The sequence below is a fragment of the Protopterus annectens genome, chromosome 5.part0 (assembly GCF_019279795.1).
Source record: "Protopterus annectens isolate FY-2018-M chromosome 5.part0, PAN1.0, whole genome shotgun sequence".
Taxonomy (NCBI): Eukaryota; Metazoa; Chordata; order Ceratodontiformes; family Protopteridae; genus Protopterus; species Protopterus annectens.
In genome coordinates, this window is record NC_056735.1 from 4,839,092 (window position 1) to 4,859,194 (window position 20,103).

General features: G+C 37.7%; 1 protein-coding gene across 4 annotated transcripts in view; it reads left to right on the forward strand.

The window, feature by feature from the left end:
* The window catches only part of NIPA1 (NIPA magnesium transporter 1), a 255,889-nt gene that overhangs the window by 148,577 nt on the left and 87,209 nt on the right, over positions 1–20,103 (forward strand). For all 4 annotated transcript variants that reach the window (XM_044072056.1, XM_044072058.1, XM_044072059.1 and 1 more), the window contains one exon: positions 18,473–18,563. In XM_044072056.1, the coding sequence (XP_043927991.1) occupies positions 18,473–18,563 (91 nt within the window). The remainder of the gene's footprint in view (positions 1–18,472; positions 18,564–20,103) is intronic.

Sequence of the window (20,103 nt, forward strand, 5' to 3'; positions counted from 1 at the left end):
CAAACTTGCTTGCTGTCCAGATAATGGACATTCATTTTGCCAATGCCCAGTTTAATGACCATTAAAAAAATAATCTAAACGTCGTGCATTTTGTGGCGATAGTCGTCAGGTGCAGGGATAATAATTTTGCTGATATTGCCTTGGGGATTCCGAATCTACCTCCTCCCCCACAATTTCTTCTTCCCCTTCCCTGCCCGCGGGAATCTGCATTGAAGTGTTGGCACGGGGTGTTTACTAACTTTTTCTTTCACTCTTTTTCTTCTCTGTGTATGTTAGTGGCTGCATATTGTGCTTGATTAAAAATCCCATAAATACCTAAAATTGGCCATTTTAAACGCACCTTTTTAATCTCTTCTTGTATAGGTGGTAACGAGCCCTCTGCAAAAGCCGCTGACAACCCTCTGATTGCTGTACCTTCTGTAGGCTTTGGATGTTCAGGGAAGGCTTCAGACACATTTATCATGCATTATAAATATGTATGAAAGGGTTGGGGGCATGTTTTAGTAATTGCTTTTAATAAGTTATCTAACAGCTAGAAATCCATTATCTCTATGCTTTGGAATGTTATTGCCTATATAAGATTTGTCCCACAGCTTTCTAAAAATATCAGAAGGTGTGGAGGCTTTTAATACTACTCTCAGGTCTTCGATAGTAGGGTTTTGTAACTGTACATGTCCTAAGATTTATGAATATTTTGCTGAATGCATTCAAATAGGAGGGAGAGAATCTACAATGGTTGGGAAATCCACTGCTGTTCACGGTTGCACTACTGTTTTATAGTAGGTTCAGACTCCCTGTGTCTAGCTGCTGCTGGATTTGGTACTTCTCCTAGCGGGGTGAGTATGTAGGAGTTATATCAGGATTGGTAGAAGAGTCAGAATCTGTCACTTTTCCTACGTTTTGCTTTGCAAGGGATGTCCACTGATATTTTTCCCTATCTGTAGCGATCAGAAATCTGGTAATAATGTGCTTAATCTTACTCTTAGTTTTTGATGACCAAATTTATTTGAAAAATGTCCTATGTTCCCACATGTTTAGTATCATCTCCACATTAATTCTTGTTTTGTGATCCATTTGTTTCCCTTCATTAACTGTACACAATAATATTTGATCTAATGGTGTTACTGTGGGTACTGAATATTGTTGCTGTCAGATTCTAGTGTTATAAGCTGACCCAGAGGGACGATTGGAAGTAACTTGGTAGATACCTGGAGAAGTGGTACTTGTTTCTGCAAAATTCACCTCCAACTACCCTCTCGGGGAGGGAGAACTATCAGCTTCTTGAGGTATGGGTGGGTCATAAGGTGAAGGGGGCACAGATAGTAATTGATACCAGTTGTCATCTGATGTTTCTGGTTGTGCGACATATAACTTTTCTAAATGTCTTAATGGATACATACCCCAGGAATGGGATTTCTTATCTGCACGTTTTTGTAACATGTTTACTGTTCTATTAGCTACCTGCAGCTGTGACTTTAATCTGAGTCATATTTTCAACGTCTGCCTACAGATTCCTTTTTCATTTTTTTTTTTTTTTATTCTTCTTGACAGTCATTAAAATCTGACCAACAAGAGGCCAGTACCTTATTACCCTTTTGTTTCAATTTATTTTCTTAGATTAGATTTCTTAGATTTTGTAAAATGTTCTTATCAAAAGTATCTTTTTCTGGCAGCGTTAAAGCGGTATCATTTTTAGTGAGCTCAGACCATTCTACCAAATAACTATCACTGTCTCTACCTTCCTGTGTTGTACTGCCTGCCAACCCTATTATATATGCTCATTATGTGATTACAAAAAGTGCCTAAAGAGGGCAATATAATATTGTTACTTCCATCTGTATCCTCATGTCTCATCCTATTAGGGATTTTCGGAATACTGAGTTGCCTAGATAAAGCAAGCTGTTGTTTCATGCTAAAGCGCAGAATGTTGACATTTACACTCCATGAACTGTTATTCATTCTTTGAACTGTATTTGTTGAGCAGAATTTAAATGTAGATAATATATAAATTAAATATACAGTTGTATTTCTTGGTTTTTGAGAGTTTGTGGTAGATTCTATAAATGCAGGACCGCCAAAATTGAAAATAGAAATGTATTACTGAGCCCTCTCTAACTGTATGTTACGTGTCTTAGTTACAGGTATTTCCTTTGTTACTTTGTGTTTGGCAGACATGCATGCAATGCTTCACTATTTTGACTTCTGATAAATTATCCTGAAATATATTTCAGATGTCTGCCACCTTTTTCTAGAAGAAACATTTCCTCACACTTCTTTTTAATCTAGACACTCCTCCATAATTTACTTTATGTATTTATGTATAACTTATTTACCTGTATGTATTTAAACATCTGTTGACTGGATTAGTCTCGCTGAGTTGTTTTCAGCAGACACCCAAGGTGGTACTCATGTAAACTAGGGGCTAGCCACCCAGTAGTGTGAACCTTGGCTCTGAATGATTGTCACTGTTTAAGTGACACCCCGACCTCATGTCAAAAATGGGAAAAGGAGTTATGGATGGAAAGGGGAAATTTTGTCAACTCACTGATGAAATTACCCACTCTTCATTTTTCTGGTAAGTTCTATGAGATCTTTTATATTCCCCTGAACTATCACCATCTCTGGCAGATGGGATTTTAGTGTAGCATCTCCAACAGATGGGATTTCAGTTTGTCTTATCCAAAGGCACATTCATTACTACACTACAACTACAATAGTGGAAAATCATCAGACAAGTGCTCAGTATGAGAAGACTACAGCTTTCTGACCACCCCCTACGTGTTGAGTCACTGGCACTACTAAATGGAAATTCCCTGCTTGAATAGTTCTCATCTTTTTATCTAAAAGTAATTGTATTAATTTTATGGTGCACATGTAGATTTCTTTTGTATTTTCCTGGCTATTTTTTAGGGTACAAGCCAGTAAATTTCTCTGTGATTCTAGAAAGTAAATGTATTGATGACTCCTAGAATTCTGTATGCACCACTAATAAACAGTGCTGATTGGTGGTCCCTTAACTGCATTCTGTAGCTAGAATATCTTCTTTGAAAGTGCTATCAGCTTTTAGCTTTTTTTGTATGATTGGTCAGGCGCACAGCTGTGTTTAAGCTAGGTTAATTAAGATAAACATTGTTTATCCATTGCTGATGTGATATTGAATGCAATATTTGTTAATAGAAACAAACTTACCTTTAGAAATGGCATCCTAGCACAGTTGTGTATGTTTGGTGTTGTCTTGAGTGCTTTGTACTTCTCTTCTTTTCAAGCAGTACATGTTGAGATGCAACGGATGCTTAGGAGTATCAGCACTCCAGTACTTCGACCCATTAAGTTCCAGTCACATTAGACAAGTTTGAGGGCTTCATCATTTCCTGATGCCTGGTCAACATGGAAGTTTATTGGTGACTAATAGCCTTAGGGCTTATCCAAGATCTCCAATACCCAAAAGATGTAAGGTATGTCGCTCAGTGCCTAGATCTAATGCTTTTCGTCCTGCCTGCCACTCATAGTCCACATTCTGACAGTGGTCTGGACTTTCTCCTTGGCTGAGTCATGATTATCTAATGAGACATTGTAATGCAGGGCCTTGTCCTTGCATGGCTAAGAGGTTGAGTATGGAAGAATCTCCTTGGGAATGAAACCTAGAGGTCAGTTATCAAATGCTTTCGCTGCAGCACAGGACTTAAGTGGTCAGTGTTCAGACTGCATAGTGTGTATAATTTTACCAGGCAGTGGAGCCCTACCTTCTGGGTCATTGCTAACCCAGAATAAAAAACTGTGCCAACTGACAGTGAAAATCCCACACAACATTGTCAAACGTACTAGTTTGGCATCCACACAAGGGGACCAGTTTCACCATTGCTTCATCATTCTGGAGATACAAACATTGAGTGAATATCACAATAAATACAAAACTGCCAGATCATGTAGTGGAAAACATCCAATGAACTCCTAATAAAAACACAATATACCAAGATTAAAAAAGCATCATTTAACCGAGGGAGAAAGAAGGGCAACTAAGTCAGTGGTACATTCTTTCTTTGTGTGCTGGCTTTTTGCCAACCAGTAGTTAAAACCGTTATCAATGCCAGTAAGTGAAAATACAGCACTTTTATGATTCAGGCAAGTGACATTAGATGTTGTCATTCATACAGTGCTTAAACTGTAAAAGTGCCATATCTTCATTTATTTATTCATTAGGAGTTTGGTTTTGTATCTCCACTAGTACTGTGGACTATGCTGTGCCGGATTTTAATTTGTTTGCTTTGTCTTCCTTGCACTCATGGGTCCTTTAGTTGTGTGTATTGTTCTTTGGTTTGATTCTGTCTTGCATATGGCAGGCAACAGACTTTTTTTACTGCAGCAATATTTAATTGTCAGCATTCATTATTTATAATCATACTTAAATGAGAAAAAGTTAAAAATGATGCAGAAAACAGCAGTACCAGTGCAGTCATAAATGGCTGGCTTAATTACATTCCAGAAACATCTTTTACACAGCGGTAGAGCAACAGATTAGCACAACTGAGGTATTGCAGTAGTGCGGCCCTAATATAATTTTCAACATAATAGGAGACAATTTGCAGGATGGAGATTAACTGGTTAAGGGATCTGTGTGTGAATACTGCATGGAATCCATAAAAAGGATATACTGTGATGACTGTTATGACCATAGATCTCAGAAATGTGCATGCAGTATACCCATGACTACACATGTCTAAAATGCACATCAAGCCATATGAGAACTGTTAAGAACTATAATAAGGGCCTCCTAGCAAAACCCCTAATGATGTATTGGTATTGGTATTTGTATTAGTATTAGTAGTGAGGCAATAGGTGTGTTGGACAATCAGAAAGGAGGCAGAGCAAGCAAAGACACACTAGGATAGTGGTAGGGAAGTAAGGGTATATATTTTTTGTTTGTGGGACAGGTGCCCTTTTTATTTAAGAAGTGGAGGGGGGAAGAAAGTCATGGAGAGGTACGTGTGCAGGAAAGAGGGTATAAAGTAGTAGCAGAGGCAGATGAACAAACACCAGAACACAAATAAGAGGAAGACCAGCAAACACAAGATAGGGGAACATCATTTATTTATTTATCCTTTATTGACTGGATTTGTTCGACTAGACTAGTGACCTCTCTTTCAGGGGAGACCAGCGGTGGTATTTCTACTACTAGGTGAAATTTGGCCAGAGCATCTGAGAACTTCCCTTGCACTTTGCAGTAGGGGGAAGATATTGGGTGTTACACATCCTTACTTCCTGTTTCCTGTCCAGGTGCAGAGGCAGCCAGAAGGAACAGGGAGAAAATATGGCTGCTGAGAGCCAAGTCAATTTGGAGGATAAATGTGATGAAAATGAAGAAAAAGTGGTAGAATTGCTACCATAAATGTTTTCAGGTCATGTGGGAGCAGAAAAACCCTTGTCTGCTGAAGGTGAAGAGACTGGGAAGGAGATGGAGCTAAATGCAGTGGTGGAGATGGATTTAGAAGAAAAATTTCAAAAAAATGTGTTTGAAACAGCAGAAACGTGTTATTTCAACCCTCCAGTCGGGAGGGTTGCAGGATGAGTATCTGGAAGAGTTAATTAACCAGAGTGAAAAAGAAAGTGGAACTGCTGTATCCTAGAGTGACATTATGGAAAAAATAGAAGGTGAAAAATAAAAGGAAAAACAGCCAAAGAAGGTTCCAGAAAAAAAGTCCTATGCTCAAACGGTGAAAGAAGGAGCTAAAGAGAAGATTGAGGTGAAGGAAGTAAAGAAAAAATATGTTTGGGTGAGCAGTAAAATAGTAAAAGGCCTAGACAGAGATGAGGTATGGGATAATGTTGTTGCACCTCTGAGTGTAAAAGCTGAACAAGTAAGAGCTTTAATTTTAATTAACAAAGAATTGTTTGTTTGGTTTTTTTGTGACTTGTTTTTTGAAACTGGCCAGGCTATGGAAAACTTTTGGGGCCTATGAAAAAACAGAAAGTAGACTTTCCTTGGTCAGAATATGTTGTGCAAGTCTTCTTTAGTTTAAAAAAAATCTTGATTCAATTTAGAACTAAAGCGGGAGCAAAAGAACTGAGAAAATATTTGTTGACAATATGTAAAGAAGTGGTAGACACTACTAAAATCTATGATGAAAGAGGATTATGGACTGGAGGTTGGGAATGTGGAATAATTAAAAAAATGGAAAATTACAATGTGATACACATACCTAGTATTATTAATGTGCATATTAATAGATGTTTTGTGAGGTACAGAGGGCAACTGAAGACTTGTTTTTGTGGAAAAAGTGATCATTTCATTAATGAATGTGACAACAAGATGTTATTTATAGAAATACAAGAAAATGAAAAAGAAAATGAAATTATACAAGAAAAAGAGCTAGAAAAGAATGCTATACAGGAATGCAACACAACAAGAAAAACAGAAATTGTATCTACATTTAAAGGGAAAGGCAGAGAAAGAAAAAATAGAGACAGATGAAATGAGTGAAGAAGAGTGGCTTATAGTAGTAAAAGGCAAGAAAATTTCAATAGGAAAGAGAGTTAGGGAAAGAAAAAAGAAAATTTAAAAGTATAATGGTAAGAGAGAATAAGAAGGGTAAGGGGTAAGAAGTATATTCTAATAAGTGTTCTGTAAAGCTGAAAATATTGGCTTTGGATGTGAACAGTATGAAGAATATTAAGATAATTAATATTTTACAATGGTGTGCTGCAATAAATTCTTAAGTAATGGTATGAGAAGACTTTTGAATGCTAACAGAAGAAAGGGTGCAAACAGAAAAACTTTAGAACAGTATTGTTTTTTGGAATATAGGCAAAGAAACATATTCGTGTGTGTGTGTGTGTGTGTGTGTGTATATATATATATATATATATATATATATATATATATATATATATATAAAATATCTACCATGCCAAGAAAATATTAAAATATTAATGTTACAATAGTAGAACTGGGACGAATAACAGTAGTGGATGTAACATGGAAAAATACGTATATAGACTAATAGCTTTATATGCACATATGACAAAAAAGAAAGAGAAACAATGTTTTAAAAGTATACCTGTTATGCCTGTGTTAACATGGATATAATAGTGACAGGTGACGTTAATTGTAATTTGAAAAATAGAATAGCTGTGATAAAATGGTTACTGAAATTATGAAAAATGGAAAATTAAAAATATGGGAAAATAAACACTGGACTTACAAAAGAAATTAAATTAAGACAGAAACTGGTTATTTTTTGATATCAGAAGGCCTAAAAATTATACAAAAAGAAATTAAATATAATGGACTTTCTGATCATGTGGTGATTTGGGTAAGAATTCATGAAACTCAGGAATATATTAAAATAGGAAAAGGCATAAAAAGAGTAAATGAAAAGATTCAGGAGAAAGAAAAGAAATTATGAAATTATGGCAGCAACATATCAGTATGAGAGATTTTTGTGAAAATTAGACAATATGGTGAATTCAATTAAAAAAGAAATACAAAAAAGTATTTTTAGAATGTATAGAAAAGGGAAAAAAAAGAAAAAAATGGAATACAAAATATTAAGTCAAGAAATAATTAGAGTTGATATAAAAGAAACAATTTTATGAAAAGGAAAAAGAATTGTATAGAAGAAATCAGGATAAGGTTAATAAATTGTTGTATAAGCAAAAATATTGCTTACAAGGAAAACGTAGTAGTAGCACCATACTTATGCAAGATAGTAAAACAAGGTAAGATAATAAGAGAATTATAAAATAAAGATAAATAAGTTAAAAAAACAAGGATAAATATATGAAATAATTAAAGAATCTGTATTAGATTTATATAGTAAAAAAGAAGTTAACAGAACAAATTTATAAAGATGAAAAATTAAATAAGGAAAGTAATATTTAGAGAGAAAAATAAATATAAATGAGTTGAATGAGATCATGAAATAGATTAACATTAATTCAGCTACAGGTTTGGATGGAATTGAATTTAGTATGTATAAAGAAATGTATGGTAATTGGGAAAACTACTTTGGTACCAACTCCTTTTCCCAACGGTTCTTGGAATTCATAAATTCCAATGCCCTGGATCAACTATAATCCATTGTCCCACCAGGGGCTCCAATATCCTAGACCTGGTCATTACCACCATGGGAGATAGATGCTCAACACCAGTGGTCACCCCCTCATTGGTCAGGTCTGACCATAAGCAAATCACCCTTGACATCCACATCCCACCCCCACCCCCCAGTAAGGAAACCTCCTTAAAAAAACTTCTCCAAAGCCAACTTCATGCTACTGAAGTCAGAAATGATAAACTTCACAACACCCACGCAGACGGGATCTGGAAGTTCGACTGCAGAATCCTACACTAAGGCACTGTACGAGCACATCCACTCATGCATGAATCGTACCATCCCAAATAGAACCAAGATGCTCTTCTCCAAAAAAAGGAAGCCAATCTGGTGGTCCCCTGCTATAAACAAACTATACAACAGAAGGAAGAAACTGATGCAGAAAAGAGGAAAATCCCAGGATGCAAAAAACTCCCTCACCAGCCTCAGTAAGAAGCTGAGATCCCTCATAAATCCTCAAAAGCCAGTTACGAAAATAAAATTGCCAAAGATTCCAAAGACAACCACAAGGCATTCTATAGTTATGTCAAGAATCTAAATGGCAATGCCCAGATCTGCTCTGAGCTACAACAGAATGGCATTAAATATACTGATCCCAAGGATATTGCCAATATCCTGGCAGATCGATTTAGTGCCAACTTCACTTCCCTCTCACCCCCTAAAGAGCCCATCTCAATACCAAAAGTTTGCCAAATTCCAATAATCACAGCCACACAGGTAGAAACAGCACTGTCCAAAGCTAAGAATACAGCATCCATGGGACCAGATGACATCCCAGGGTGTGTACTACATGAACTACAAAATGAACTGGCACCCCACCTAAGTGTCATGTTTAATCATAGCCTCACCTCAGGCTTCATGCCCACTGAGTGGCGCACAGCAACAGTTATCCCGCTCCACAAGGGAGGATCCACATTGGATCCTGGGAACTACCATCCCATCAGTCTGACAAGCCTGATCTGCAAGGGCATGGAACACATTATCATAGAACTTATAAACAAAGACATTGGCAACCTCCAGACACTGGACCCCACCCAGTTTGGGTTTGTGAAGGGCCGGTCTTGTCTCCTGAATCTGATTGACTTCTTCGAATCGGTCTCCAGAGCTGTGGATGAGGGTAAGGCGGTCCACACAGCCTATCTGGACCTCACCAAGGCCTTCGACACCATCCCCCACTCTGGAATCATGGATAAACTTACTAAGCTGGGCATAAATCCTTATGTCACTTGATGGGTTGCCAACTGGCTTACTGACAGAAACCAGACTGTAAAAGTAGCCGACTCCAAATCCAGCTCCAGACAAGTGACAAGTGGAGTACCTCAGGGTTCAGTCCTGGGACCACTCTTGTTTGGCATCTACTTCTCTGAAGTACAGGCCAACACTAAAGGACTCTGGCTAACAAAGTTTGCAGATGACTGCAAACTGGGAGCCATTATTGAATCCCCAAATGATGTGGATATTCTACAAAAGGGCCTTACAGAAACAGATGCCTGGTGCCAGAGCCATGGGCTCAAGCTTAATGCCAAGAAATGTATAGTTATCCCCTTTGGAAAAAAACATGTACCCATGAACTACCACAAAGGTGGCAGGACACTAAACATTGAAAGTGTGATGAGAGACATAGGGACACAAGTGGACAGTGGTCTCACTTTCGATAACCACATCACCACAACAGTCGGGAAATCCTTCTACGTGGCATACCTCATCACTAAGGGCTTTTCATCCAGAAAAAAGGAGGTCATTGTCCCACTGTACTCATCCCTCATTAGACCTGTTATAGAGTATAATGCCCCATTTGGTATGTACCTCATAAGACATCTGCAACAGCTGGAAAGGCCACAGAAATACCTCACTAAAAGAATCACAGGCCTAAAGCAGATGAGCAGATGCCATATGCTGACCGTCTAAAAAAAACTCCAGCTATACTCTGTGGCATATCTACTCAGAGGTGATCTCTGCTTAACATACAAGGACATGTCAAACCCTGAGCTGTTGGACATGCTCCACTTAAAGAAATCCCAATCCCTCATAGCCACATGTTTCAGGGATCTAAACCTTATCACAATGAACAAAACATGCTGGAGGGATAGGTTCCTGACCCAGAGACTCCCCATACTCTGGTATAGACTGCCCATACATGTCAAGCAGAGTGCCTCATTGGCCCTCTTCAGAAGGAACCTTGATGATTGGATGGGAGATAGGAAATTCACCCTGTGGATCATGTCAGTCTCCCTGCTAGACAGAGGCCCAGAGAAGTAAATATTGTGGGAAAAAAATTCTAGGGAATTGTTATGGCTAGGCTTGCATAGGCCTTAGGGCCGATAGCCTAGTACCAACCTATGACTGGCAAAAAAATGACGTTTATAGAAGTAATGAATGAATGGCTCAAATGAGGAATTAAATATAAAGAACTTTGGACAGGTGTGATAAAATTATATTAAAGAAAGAAGATAAAGTTGAAATAAAAAATTGGAGACCAATTACACTGAATAACAGACTAACATTTTCATGAGAATAGTTACTAAAAGACTCAATGTAAAATAGAAAGATTATATGATCAGAATTTGTTTGGGAGAAAAGGAAAGGGGAGTTGAGACCTACTGTGGATAATAAGGGAAGTAATTGATGATATTAATAAAAAGTGGAAACAAAAATTATGATAGGTGATGTCAGTAAGGCTTATGATCAGTATAAAGCATTATGGGAATTTTACAAGCATACAATATAAATAAAAATATTGCAAGTAATTAAATCAGTATATAAAAAGAATTATGTGAAATTGAACGTAAATGGTTTTATTGGGCAACATTGGAAAATAGAGGGTGGCATAAAACAAGGATGTCCTGCAAGCAGTATGATTTTTGTTATGATTTGCTATGATCATGAACAAAGTAGTAATGGAAATTAATAAAATGTTAAGTAAGGGAGGATATAGAAAGATACAGTTACCAATAATGTATACTTAACGCTAATGATGTTGTAGTAATAGCAAAAAAATAAAGTCTAGATGGAAAAAAAATAATTAAAAATTGAGTACACGGTTGAAGAAAATTGGTTTAAGCATAAATAGAGAAAAACAAGGGATTTGGGTATGAAGGTGCTATAGGAGGTGTGAAATATAATGAAAAGAGTATAGATATTTTAGGAATAGTATTTGGAAGGAGTGAATACAGACATGAACAATGGGATAAAGTTAAAAGAATCAGACATGATTACATTCTAGAAGACATATACATTTTTATATAGAAAGAAGGCATATTTAATAAATGCCATAATAATAGGTAAAATAGGTTATACTGCAAATGTTTATATGATGCCAATGAAGAATGAAAAAGAAATCATGCAGACAATTTTTTCATTTATTTTAGGGGTCAAGATTAAACCTGGTTAAAAGGAGAATTTTGTATATGAAAGATGAACAAGGAGGATTGGGTCTGATAAATCCGATTGTGCATGCAGCCTCTTTAAGTATGTGTATAGTACTAAAAGGCATAATGAAAAACAAAGATTTGACAGAAACAATAATGTGCTGTAAATGTAGAAAAATGTGGGAAGAAATGGAAATGAAAAAAGAAGTAAGTGTTATTAATGAAATGAAAAATATTTACAGTAAAATTGTATTGATTGTATTGTGGAAATTAAAAAAGAATGTGATAGAAAAGAACATAAAAGAATGTTGTGTTAACATTATGATATCCTTTTATTTGGTGGATCCATGGAAAGAGAAATGGATAAGAAAATGCAATAATGAATAGATACAGAAACTATTAAAAAAAAAAAAAAATTAAAGAATGCAATGATATTTTGTGGAGGTTGTCCATAGGAAAATGACCAGTGGGGGCAAATATGCCATACACGAGAGAGCAGGAAAGAATATGTAATAAATGTAAAGAATTAAAAACTACAGAACATGTTTTTTTTTAAATGTGAGAGAAGTCAAAAACTGTGGAAATAATTATGTAAACGTGATTTCGTTAAAAGTTATTTAAATTGTGTAATGTTAAACATGGACATGATAGAGTATGGGTTTTATGGGAAAAGATCCCAGAATGAAGCTAAAAAAATAGGCAGAATCACATTCTATGTAACATGGACTATATAGAATGAAAGACGTAATGACATTAGATACAATGGAACATGGACGTTGACAAAACTACTGGGAAACTGTGGTTTTGGTTGTAGGTAAAAGAGTGGGGGGATACTTAAAATGGAAATAATTTATTGAATGATGTTAAGTTATGTAAATATTAATATGTAAATATGTAAAAATATGAATTGTATATATGTATACAATTAAAATAAATACACTTTTTGATCTTTTATATCCAGCTTCCCTACCACCAATTCAAGCAGATGGTAACTGAGTTTCAAATCTCATCCAAACGGTGACATAGGAGTACAGATCCCCCATGCTACACTGCATTGTCTGCCATCCATTCATTTGGTGTGAGAACAGAACCCACAACCTTTGGTGCCACACCTCTTAACTGCCCAGATTTTTGCCTCATATTTTTGGTCTGTATCTCATAAAATTTTGGTTTTCTGGCAAATCATTGACAAATCATTAAGGACTGACGTCAGAAAATAATGATGGACATTTTAGTTTAAACATCATACTTTCCAGAAATTCATTGTTAATGTAAAACATTTTATTTCATCAATGTTCTAAGTTTGTAAGAGCAATATTTAAAAACTGTCTCTATTTTTGAGCCTTTGTCCCCTCGTTATTTATGGCTTTGTCCAGATTTCTTGCTTTAGGAGGTTGAGAGGTATAGTCTACACCAAAGGCAGGTGTATGCTGTCTGTTGCGCCACTGATGCCATGATATGCTTAGGGTGGGATGGCAGCTGCCTTTTATGCTGCCCGGGGTTGCAGCAAGCCAGATGTCAGTTACCACCATGGCCATCTTCCCTACTGGACCCAGCCATTGGTGGCTTGATTGGCTGGGCCAGGCAGTGGCATTACTTTGCCATTTGCAAAACATATGCTTCATGTAGCCAGCCTCATCTGTTGACATGTTATGACAGGTGAAGGCATGCAGCCACCATCAGCTCTGGTGTTTGTTCTTTCTCATTCATTCTGTCCACATTACTGAGTTTCTGCTTCCCATGGCCTCTGTGTATTGGCTGAACTGTTATATTGTTGCCATTGTTGTATAGTCTGTTTTACAGTGGGGTGTACTGTACTACCTGAGTACAGTAAACTTGCAATTAGAAGCAATTTGCATATCTGCTGTTTGAATCTTTGTCTTGTGTAGCCTTTGGCAAAATGTCTTTATTGCAATACTGTCATTGTACTAGAGCTGTCTTCCACTGGTGTCTTCCACTGGTGTATGATCCTCACTGGGTGATGCAGTGCACAATGTAGTGTACTGTTTAACAGTAATACTTAACAAAGGGTGTAGCTGCTCAGTTGTGCCGGTGTTCACGACCTAGCTAATAAATGATTTCTTATACTGCAATGCTAAACATAGTGTGCAGTGCAAGTAGAAATATATCTTATTGGTAACGTTAAAGTGTGGTGCAGTAGGTATCCTACAGTATGGTGGTGTTTGTGCCTGCGGCCACTCATGGAAGTTTAGTAGTAATAGGGGGCACTATTATAGGCAAACAGTGCTGTTGTCATCAGGCTAGGCAACTGAACAAGGATAGGATGACAGCTGTCTCTCTGCATGCAAGATTTGTGATGCAACACAGACCACTCCTCCCAGTATGCACTGGAAGTCCTAAGTCCTTGTGGTTGCCCATGCCAGAGTGAATGACCTTAGAGGCTCTAACCTAAGGGAGATGGCAGTGAGATGTGGTCAAGCTGTCTATGCATCTATCTGGGGCAGTAAAGGCCATTGTTGTAAGTAGTATCTTGCCATCTCTGAGAGTGATGGCACAGTTCAAAGGTAAAATAATTGACTTTAACAATCAGTTTATTAACTGCTATCATTCCAGGCTAATTCAGCTTTTGTCAGCATGTTAGATGATGGTAGACAGTCCATCTTGCTTTCCTGGGATAGTGTTTACTCTCTTCATGGCTTCCATATATTGTCTAGAACACTTGCTGTCCCCGTAGTGCCGTTTTTAGGGAAGAGTCCATCTTCTGGACATGTTGGCACAACAGGTTCTACTCCAGTTTACTTTAAGGTAGCTCTTATTGGTGCTAGGAATATAAACAAATTCCTGAGTCTGAGGCCTTCCTGAACTTTCATCAGCTATATACATGTGTAATTACTGAAGCATGGTTTCATTGTGTAGTTACTGAAGCATGGTTTCATTGTGTAATTACTGAAGCCTAGTTTCATTGTGTTGATTTTGCTCCCCCTTTTCCTGGGTTTAGCAACCATCATTCTTTCAGACCTTGTGGGAAATGCAGGAGCGATTTCATATATAGCTGTATTCTTTTTATCTCTCATCAGATTCAGTATGATAGCAATCTAGAACACCTGGAAATCCTGATGAAATTAAATGAGCCTAACTGTCATATTACTGTTGATTAGAGGTCCCCATCTGTGTCTCTTTCTGATTGTGATATGTACTTAAATTGGCTGGACACTATACTTATTAAATCAAGTGCTATAATCTTAAGACATTTCAATTGCTCATCTATCAACTGGCAAACCAGAGCAGCCAGAACCAAGTATGCTGAGTGGTTCCTAAACATTAATGTCAGCTCCTTCTATCAAATTATCTTTTGGCCCATTAGAGGCACAAATCTTTATCTTCTTGACCTCATCCTTACAAATATTACTCAGGCTTGTACACCACCATGTGCCACATAGTCCTGATGAAGTCTGATCACTAGGGTATTTTCTCCCTTAGATCTAGTTTCACCATAGCAACAAACCCTACTGCAGGACCAACTTCTCAATGTTTAGTACAACTTGGAGAAGTTCAAAATTGCTAACCCCACCGAGACAGGGGGGAGGGGCATCAGTATTACCTAGTCTTAACCAAAGCAGCTACATTTTACTCTGAAATCTCTTTGCATCAAAACTGCTGTTATGTTAAGGCGTTATTCCCTATCACAGGTATAATAGGAAATGCAAAAATAAAATGCTCTTTGGACTTATAACGCTAACATTCATAGACTACTAGTTATACATAATAAATCCTCTTCCACTCTCCATAATAAATATTTGAAACTAGACCAATAAATATTTCAAATGTAGCATTAGAAAGTGTAAGGAAAACTATGTACTAAAAATTGCTACTTCTTCCAAGGACAGTCATTAGGCCTTTTTTCAGCTATGTCAGCAAACTCCAGAAACGATACTCAGGGCTGCACTGAATTGCTGTCCACAGGCACCACTTAATGTAATTTGGAAATTATCACCAATGTCTTAGCATATCAGCTGTAATTTCACTCCACCAAAACACCCCTGCCTCTTCAGACTACTTATCGTTTGTAAATCACTTTAGAACAAGTCCTGGCTGCACTCTGCAAAACTAAGAACACCAGCTCTGTGGGCCTCAACAGCATACGTGGTTGTCTTTTTGTCAGAATCAGACACAGTTTTGCTGTTTTCCTCCTGAATCTGTTTACCCTCAGTTTCTTCACTGGTGGTGTACCAATGTCTGGAGAACTGCCCCAGTAGGGTCACTACAGAAGATTGGCCCCACCTCAGACCTTGAGAGCTGTAAACCAATCTGTGTTACTAGTGTCATTTGTAAGGTTATGGAGTGTTGCATTTCGGAGGTAATAAATAGTGAAATAGGTAACCTACAATCCCTTCACCCTAATCAGTTTAGTTTTGCAAAGGGTAGATTGAGTTACTGAAGCCAGGGCACAGTCTATTCACATTGCCTTCCTGGCCCTGGCATAACATTTGATGCAGTTTCCCATGGTGGTGTTGACAAGCTCACCTGTTTAAATATTAACCACTAGAAAGCGAGCTGATTCGCCGATGGAAAATGCACAGTGAGAGTGGGAGGGTACTACTTCCACACAATGAAATGTCACTAGTGGTACCCAAAAGGGCTTGGTTCTCAGCCACCAACTCTTTTGCCTTTATGCTAAAGTAGATACTAATGTCTGAACTCTGTTGTTAACCAGGTTTGTTGATGTTTGTAAACTAGATGCCACTATTAGCTGCTTTTGGACCTTCTCCATCCAAGAAGGGCTTAACCATACCAAAACCTGGTGGTACTGATCATGGACATAAGCTCATTGAGAAAAAAGTAAAAAATATAGGATAGTTTAATCTTGGAAACATGACCATCTAAACGCAAACTACATAAATGGGACTTCTTAAAATCAACACTTATTAGAGATATAAGCACATTCATTGACAACAGGATATTTCTTGTATTCATTGTATTGATCATTGTTAGGAAATCATTCTATGTTGTTCTGCTAATTGAATGTCATTGCCCTCTAAAGATTGTCGCCTTCAAACCATTATAGAATACAGTGCTTCTTTTAGCATACATCTCTCCTAACACCTTTGCCAATCTGAAAGGCCTATTGATTCTTAACTAAAAAGGCTACAGGATTAAACACCTTATGCTACCCAGAGATTTAAAGCCTTATCACTTCACTCTGTCAAATACATGTTGTGCATGGTGACTTATGCTTGGCGTTCCGTGGCATGAAAGATCCTGTCCTATTTTACCGTCAGAAGGGTAATAATGTTACAAATAGCCACGCTAACGATCTGCATATTCACTGTAACATTAGCATGGCCTGTAGACATGATGGGTATCTGATCCAACTTCTGGCCTACTTGTAGAATAGTCTACACTTAACCTGTCAAACAATGCAGTGTGTTAGCCACTTTTAAAAGCAGCCTCGATGACTGGATGGGTATTTGGATTTCCATCCCTGGGGTATGGAGCACGTCTCTCCTTGATTTGGGTAGCTGTTTATTTACTAGATTATTGGGTTGCACTGACTAGGGGTCACTGTGGTCTGCTAGATTGCCTAACTAATAACATATGAACAAAGAACAGATTGACAAACGGTGAATATAATCTATAGTATGTAGAAAAAATAACATGTACTTACTACAGTCAGTCTTAAGAGCATTAGTACTTTTACATTACAAATAGTAACATAACCATAGCAGTTAACAAGCTAAGGGTAAACTGCAGTGCTGCATAATTTTATTTTTAAGTTTTCATTTATGGTGGAAAGTTTCTTTTTGAGTTTAAGGATTCAACAGAAAGGAGTTTAATTAAGTATGTGTATTTAAAATGTGAGTCACGGTTGCATGTATTATATTAGGGAGTGAATTCAAGTTTATGGTGTAGAAGGCTCTGGCTCAAAGGGATAAAGCCCTGACTATGACCCAGCAGACCTGAGGTTGATCAGCAGTTTGCAAAGCTGGAAGAGCTGAGGGTAGGTGGGTAGGTAAGAGAGGCATGGTGTATGTTGGGGGGTGCTTGACGGGGGGGGGGGAGAAGATTCTGGTGATTCTTCCTCCTCTGGTGATCTGGCACAATATGGGAGTGGTGTAGGCTGCTCACATAAAAACAGGCTGGGGGGGGTGTCTCTGAATCCAGTTATGTAGCCCCTTGTAGAGGCATGCCAGAGGAAAGAGCATGCCTCTAATTAAGGGGCATAGGCAATCCCACCGAGGAGATGCAAAGATTACGTCACTACCAAGGGAGGATTGAGGCAGCAGATAAAAACAAATATACCCTAATGGCTGTCAGAATGATTGCTCCGTGATCTGCCCATCCCTCACTGGGATTAAATGGTCTGGGAATAGATCTTCCTCCCATGAAGAATGAATGGACTCAGTCACAGAGAGCAATTTAAAAATGTTTATGCTGCAAAAGAAAATAAAATCACTGCAAATAAAAGTGGGGAAATACAACAAAAAATTTTTTTTTGTGAGAACTGGTCTAGCGAGCTACAGATACTTAATTTCATTATTCAAGGAGATTGCATCATAATGGGGGGGGGTGATCAGTTTATCTTGCAATTAATTATTTCCTTCTTTGCCATATCAAATGTTTTGTAGCAGGGAGGTAGTTCAGTAGTCTAGAGATGAGTGATTTAAGGTAGATTTGGATAGTAATCAGTTTAATAATTTCAAATAATTTATTTGTGAACCATGAACAAGCAATAGGGACTCCCATCTTCTTTTTTCTCCTTTACCACCAGGCTGTAGAAGGACTAAATTCTGATTTAAGAGACTGATTTTGTGTTATTTCATTGTTTGCCATCCAAATTGCATTTTTTAATGGAGTTGCTTACTTGACCTGTGAAGCCGACATCTGTAAAGGTGAGAGAAGTTCAGATTAAATGTTTTGTCGTCTTATCTGCTGTATAGCACCAGTTTGTCAGATTGAGAAACATTCAGGGAAATAGTAATGTTATTTGGGGCTTGGCTGGATTTTTTTCATATTACCTTTTGGTTTCCATTGCAGTGGCTGTTGGTCAGATTGGAAATTTTGTGGCATACAATGCAGCCCCAGCTGTGCTAGTCACACCTTTAGGTGCCCTCGGAATTCCATTTGGGTAAGAGACTGCGCATTTTGTTTTTTTTTTGTATCAGTGTAGGAATTCGCCTCCAAAAGTGGTGAGCTAAATTTGCATAAATATGAATATGACTTACAGCTGTGTATTGATTTAATTCTGAATTTATTTTTTTCTTAAGGAGAGATCAGGAGGCTTCAGTACTCCTGTAACCAGAATATTATTTAACTAATGAGAAAATTCTATCTGAAATGTGCTTTTGTTAGATCTTCATCCAGAGGGTGTGAAAATGTCAGCTTTTTGGGTGGATGACAGAAAAAAAAAAAACACTGGACTCTTAACAGTCACTGTTGAGAATTGCACAACATTGGGAAATGGAGAGACACCATTCCTTGAGTGTGTGTGTGCCGTAATAGTTAGAATAATGGTGATAATTCAGTGTGTACTTTTATGCATAATGTTTTTTAGTATAAACTGATCACAAATATGAGTTGTGCTTCAATGGTTTCTCACTTGAGAGCCAAATTCTTCCTTGTGGTGGCTTTTACTGTATATTTAACTAAAACTGTTGTTATGAAACTGAAATGCACTCCTTTTAACATCTATATTCCAGCAGGTGAAAACACATTATTTTAACAAGTAAAGAATATCAGTGCTACTTTACTTCTTTTAAACCGTTTTGTCCATTTTATAACAAATAGCCTAATCTCTGTAGTTGCACTGTACCTTCTATTTTACTTCATTCACTGCAAAAAACTATACAAAAGTTGATATAGACCATTAGACAATACAGACACTAGCAGGCACATATGTCACTGCCAGGAAGGAGCTTTTCGAAACATATGCTTTCACATGTATTTGTTATCCAAATGGGTAGCCAGTGACAGAGTAACGTAAATGAGAAGCTTGCTGTGGTGTAAACATGTGAATGTTTACACTTCAAGAAAATAGTTGTATACTAAGACATAACCTGTGCTCATGCTGTTTTCGTTGTTTATGCATGTAAGCTATGAAATCGGCCCGAACTTTCATAGTCATGTGGTGCAGATGCATACAAGCATCTCTTGCACACTCTGTCTTGTATGTGAGCACTCATAAGCATAGGTATTGGGTTCCAGTGTACAGTGTCCATTCCATTATTAGGAATTATGCACAAGAACACTTACTACACCACAGCGTACTGGTCATTCCTATGCTTGGGTTCATAGGTTAAGTACTAGGCTAGCTGCCCTTGTGGGCCATTTTAAGCCTAGCCAGTTTCCCTTTTTTGTACTCAAACTAACCTGTCCCACTTGGTGAGAGTTTGACCTTACCCTTACCATGATCAATAACTACATATTACCCCAAACAAGAGTAACTGGAGTCATACTGCAGAAAATATGAGGGGGACCTATATATGGAATAAAGCATTTAGGAGCTGTCTCTGACCACTAGAAGCACAGGGAGCAGTCCTGGAGTAAATTTTCTCTTTCCCAGTCATAGATCCAAGTTGCACTTAATGCAAAGTCTGTTCCAGTGCAATATTATCCTCTGCAAGATATACCTGTCCCTCCAAACGGTTCTGTTGTTCTTGCAGAAGAGG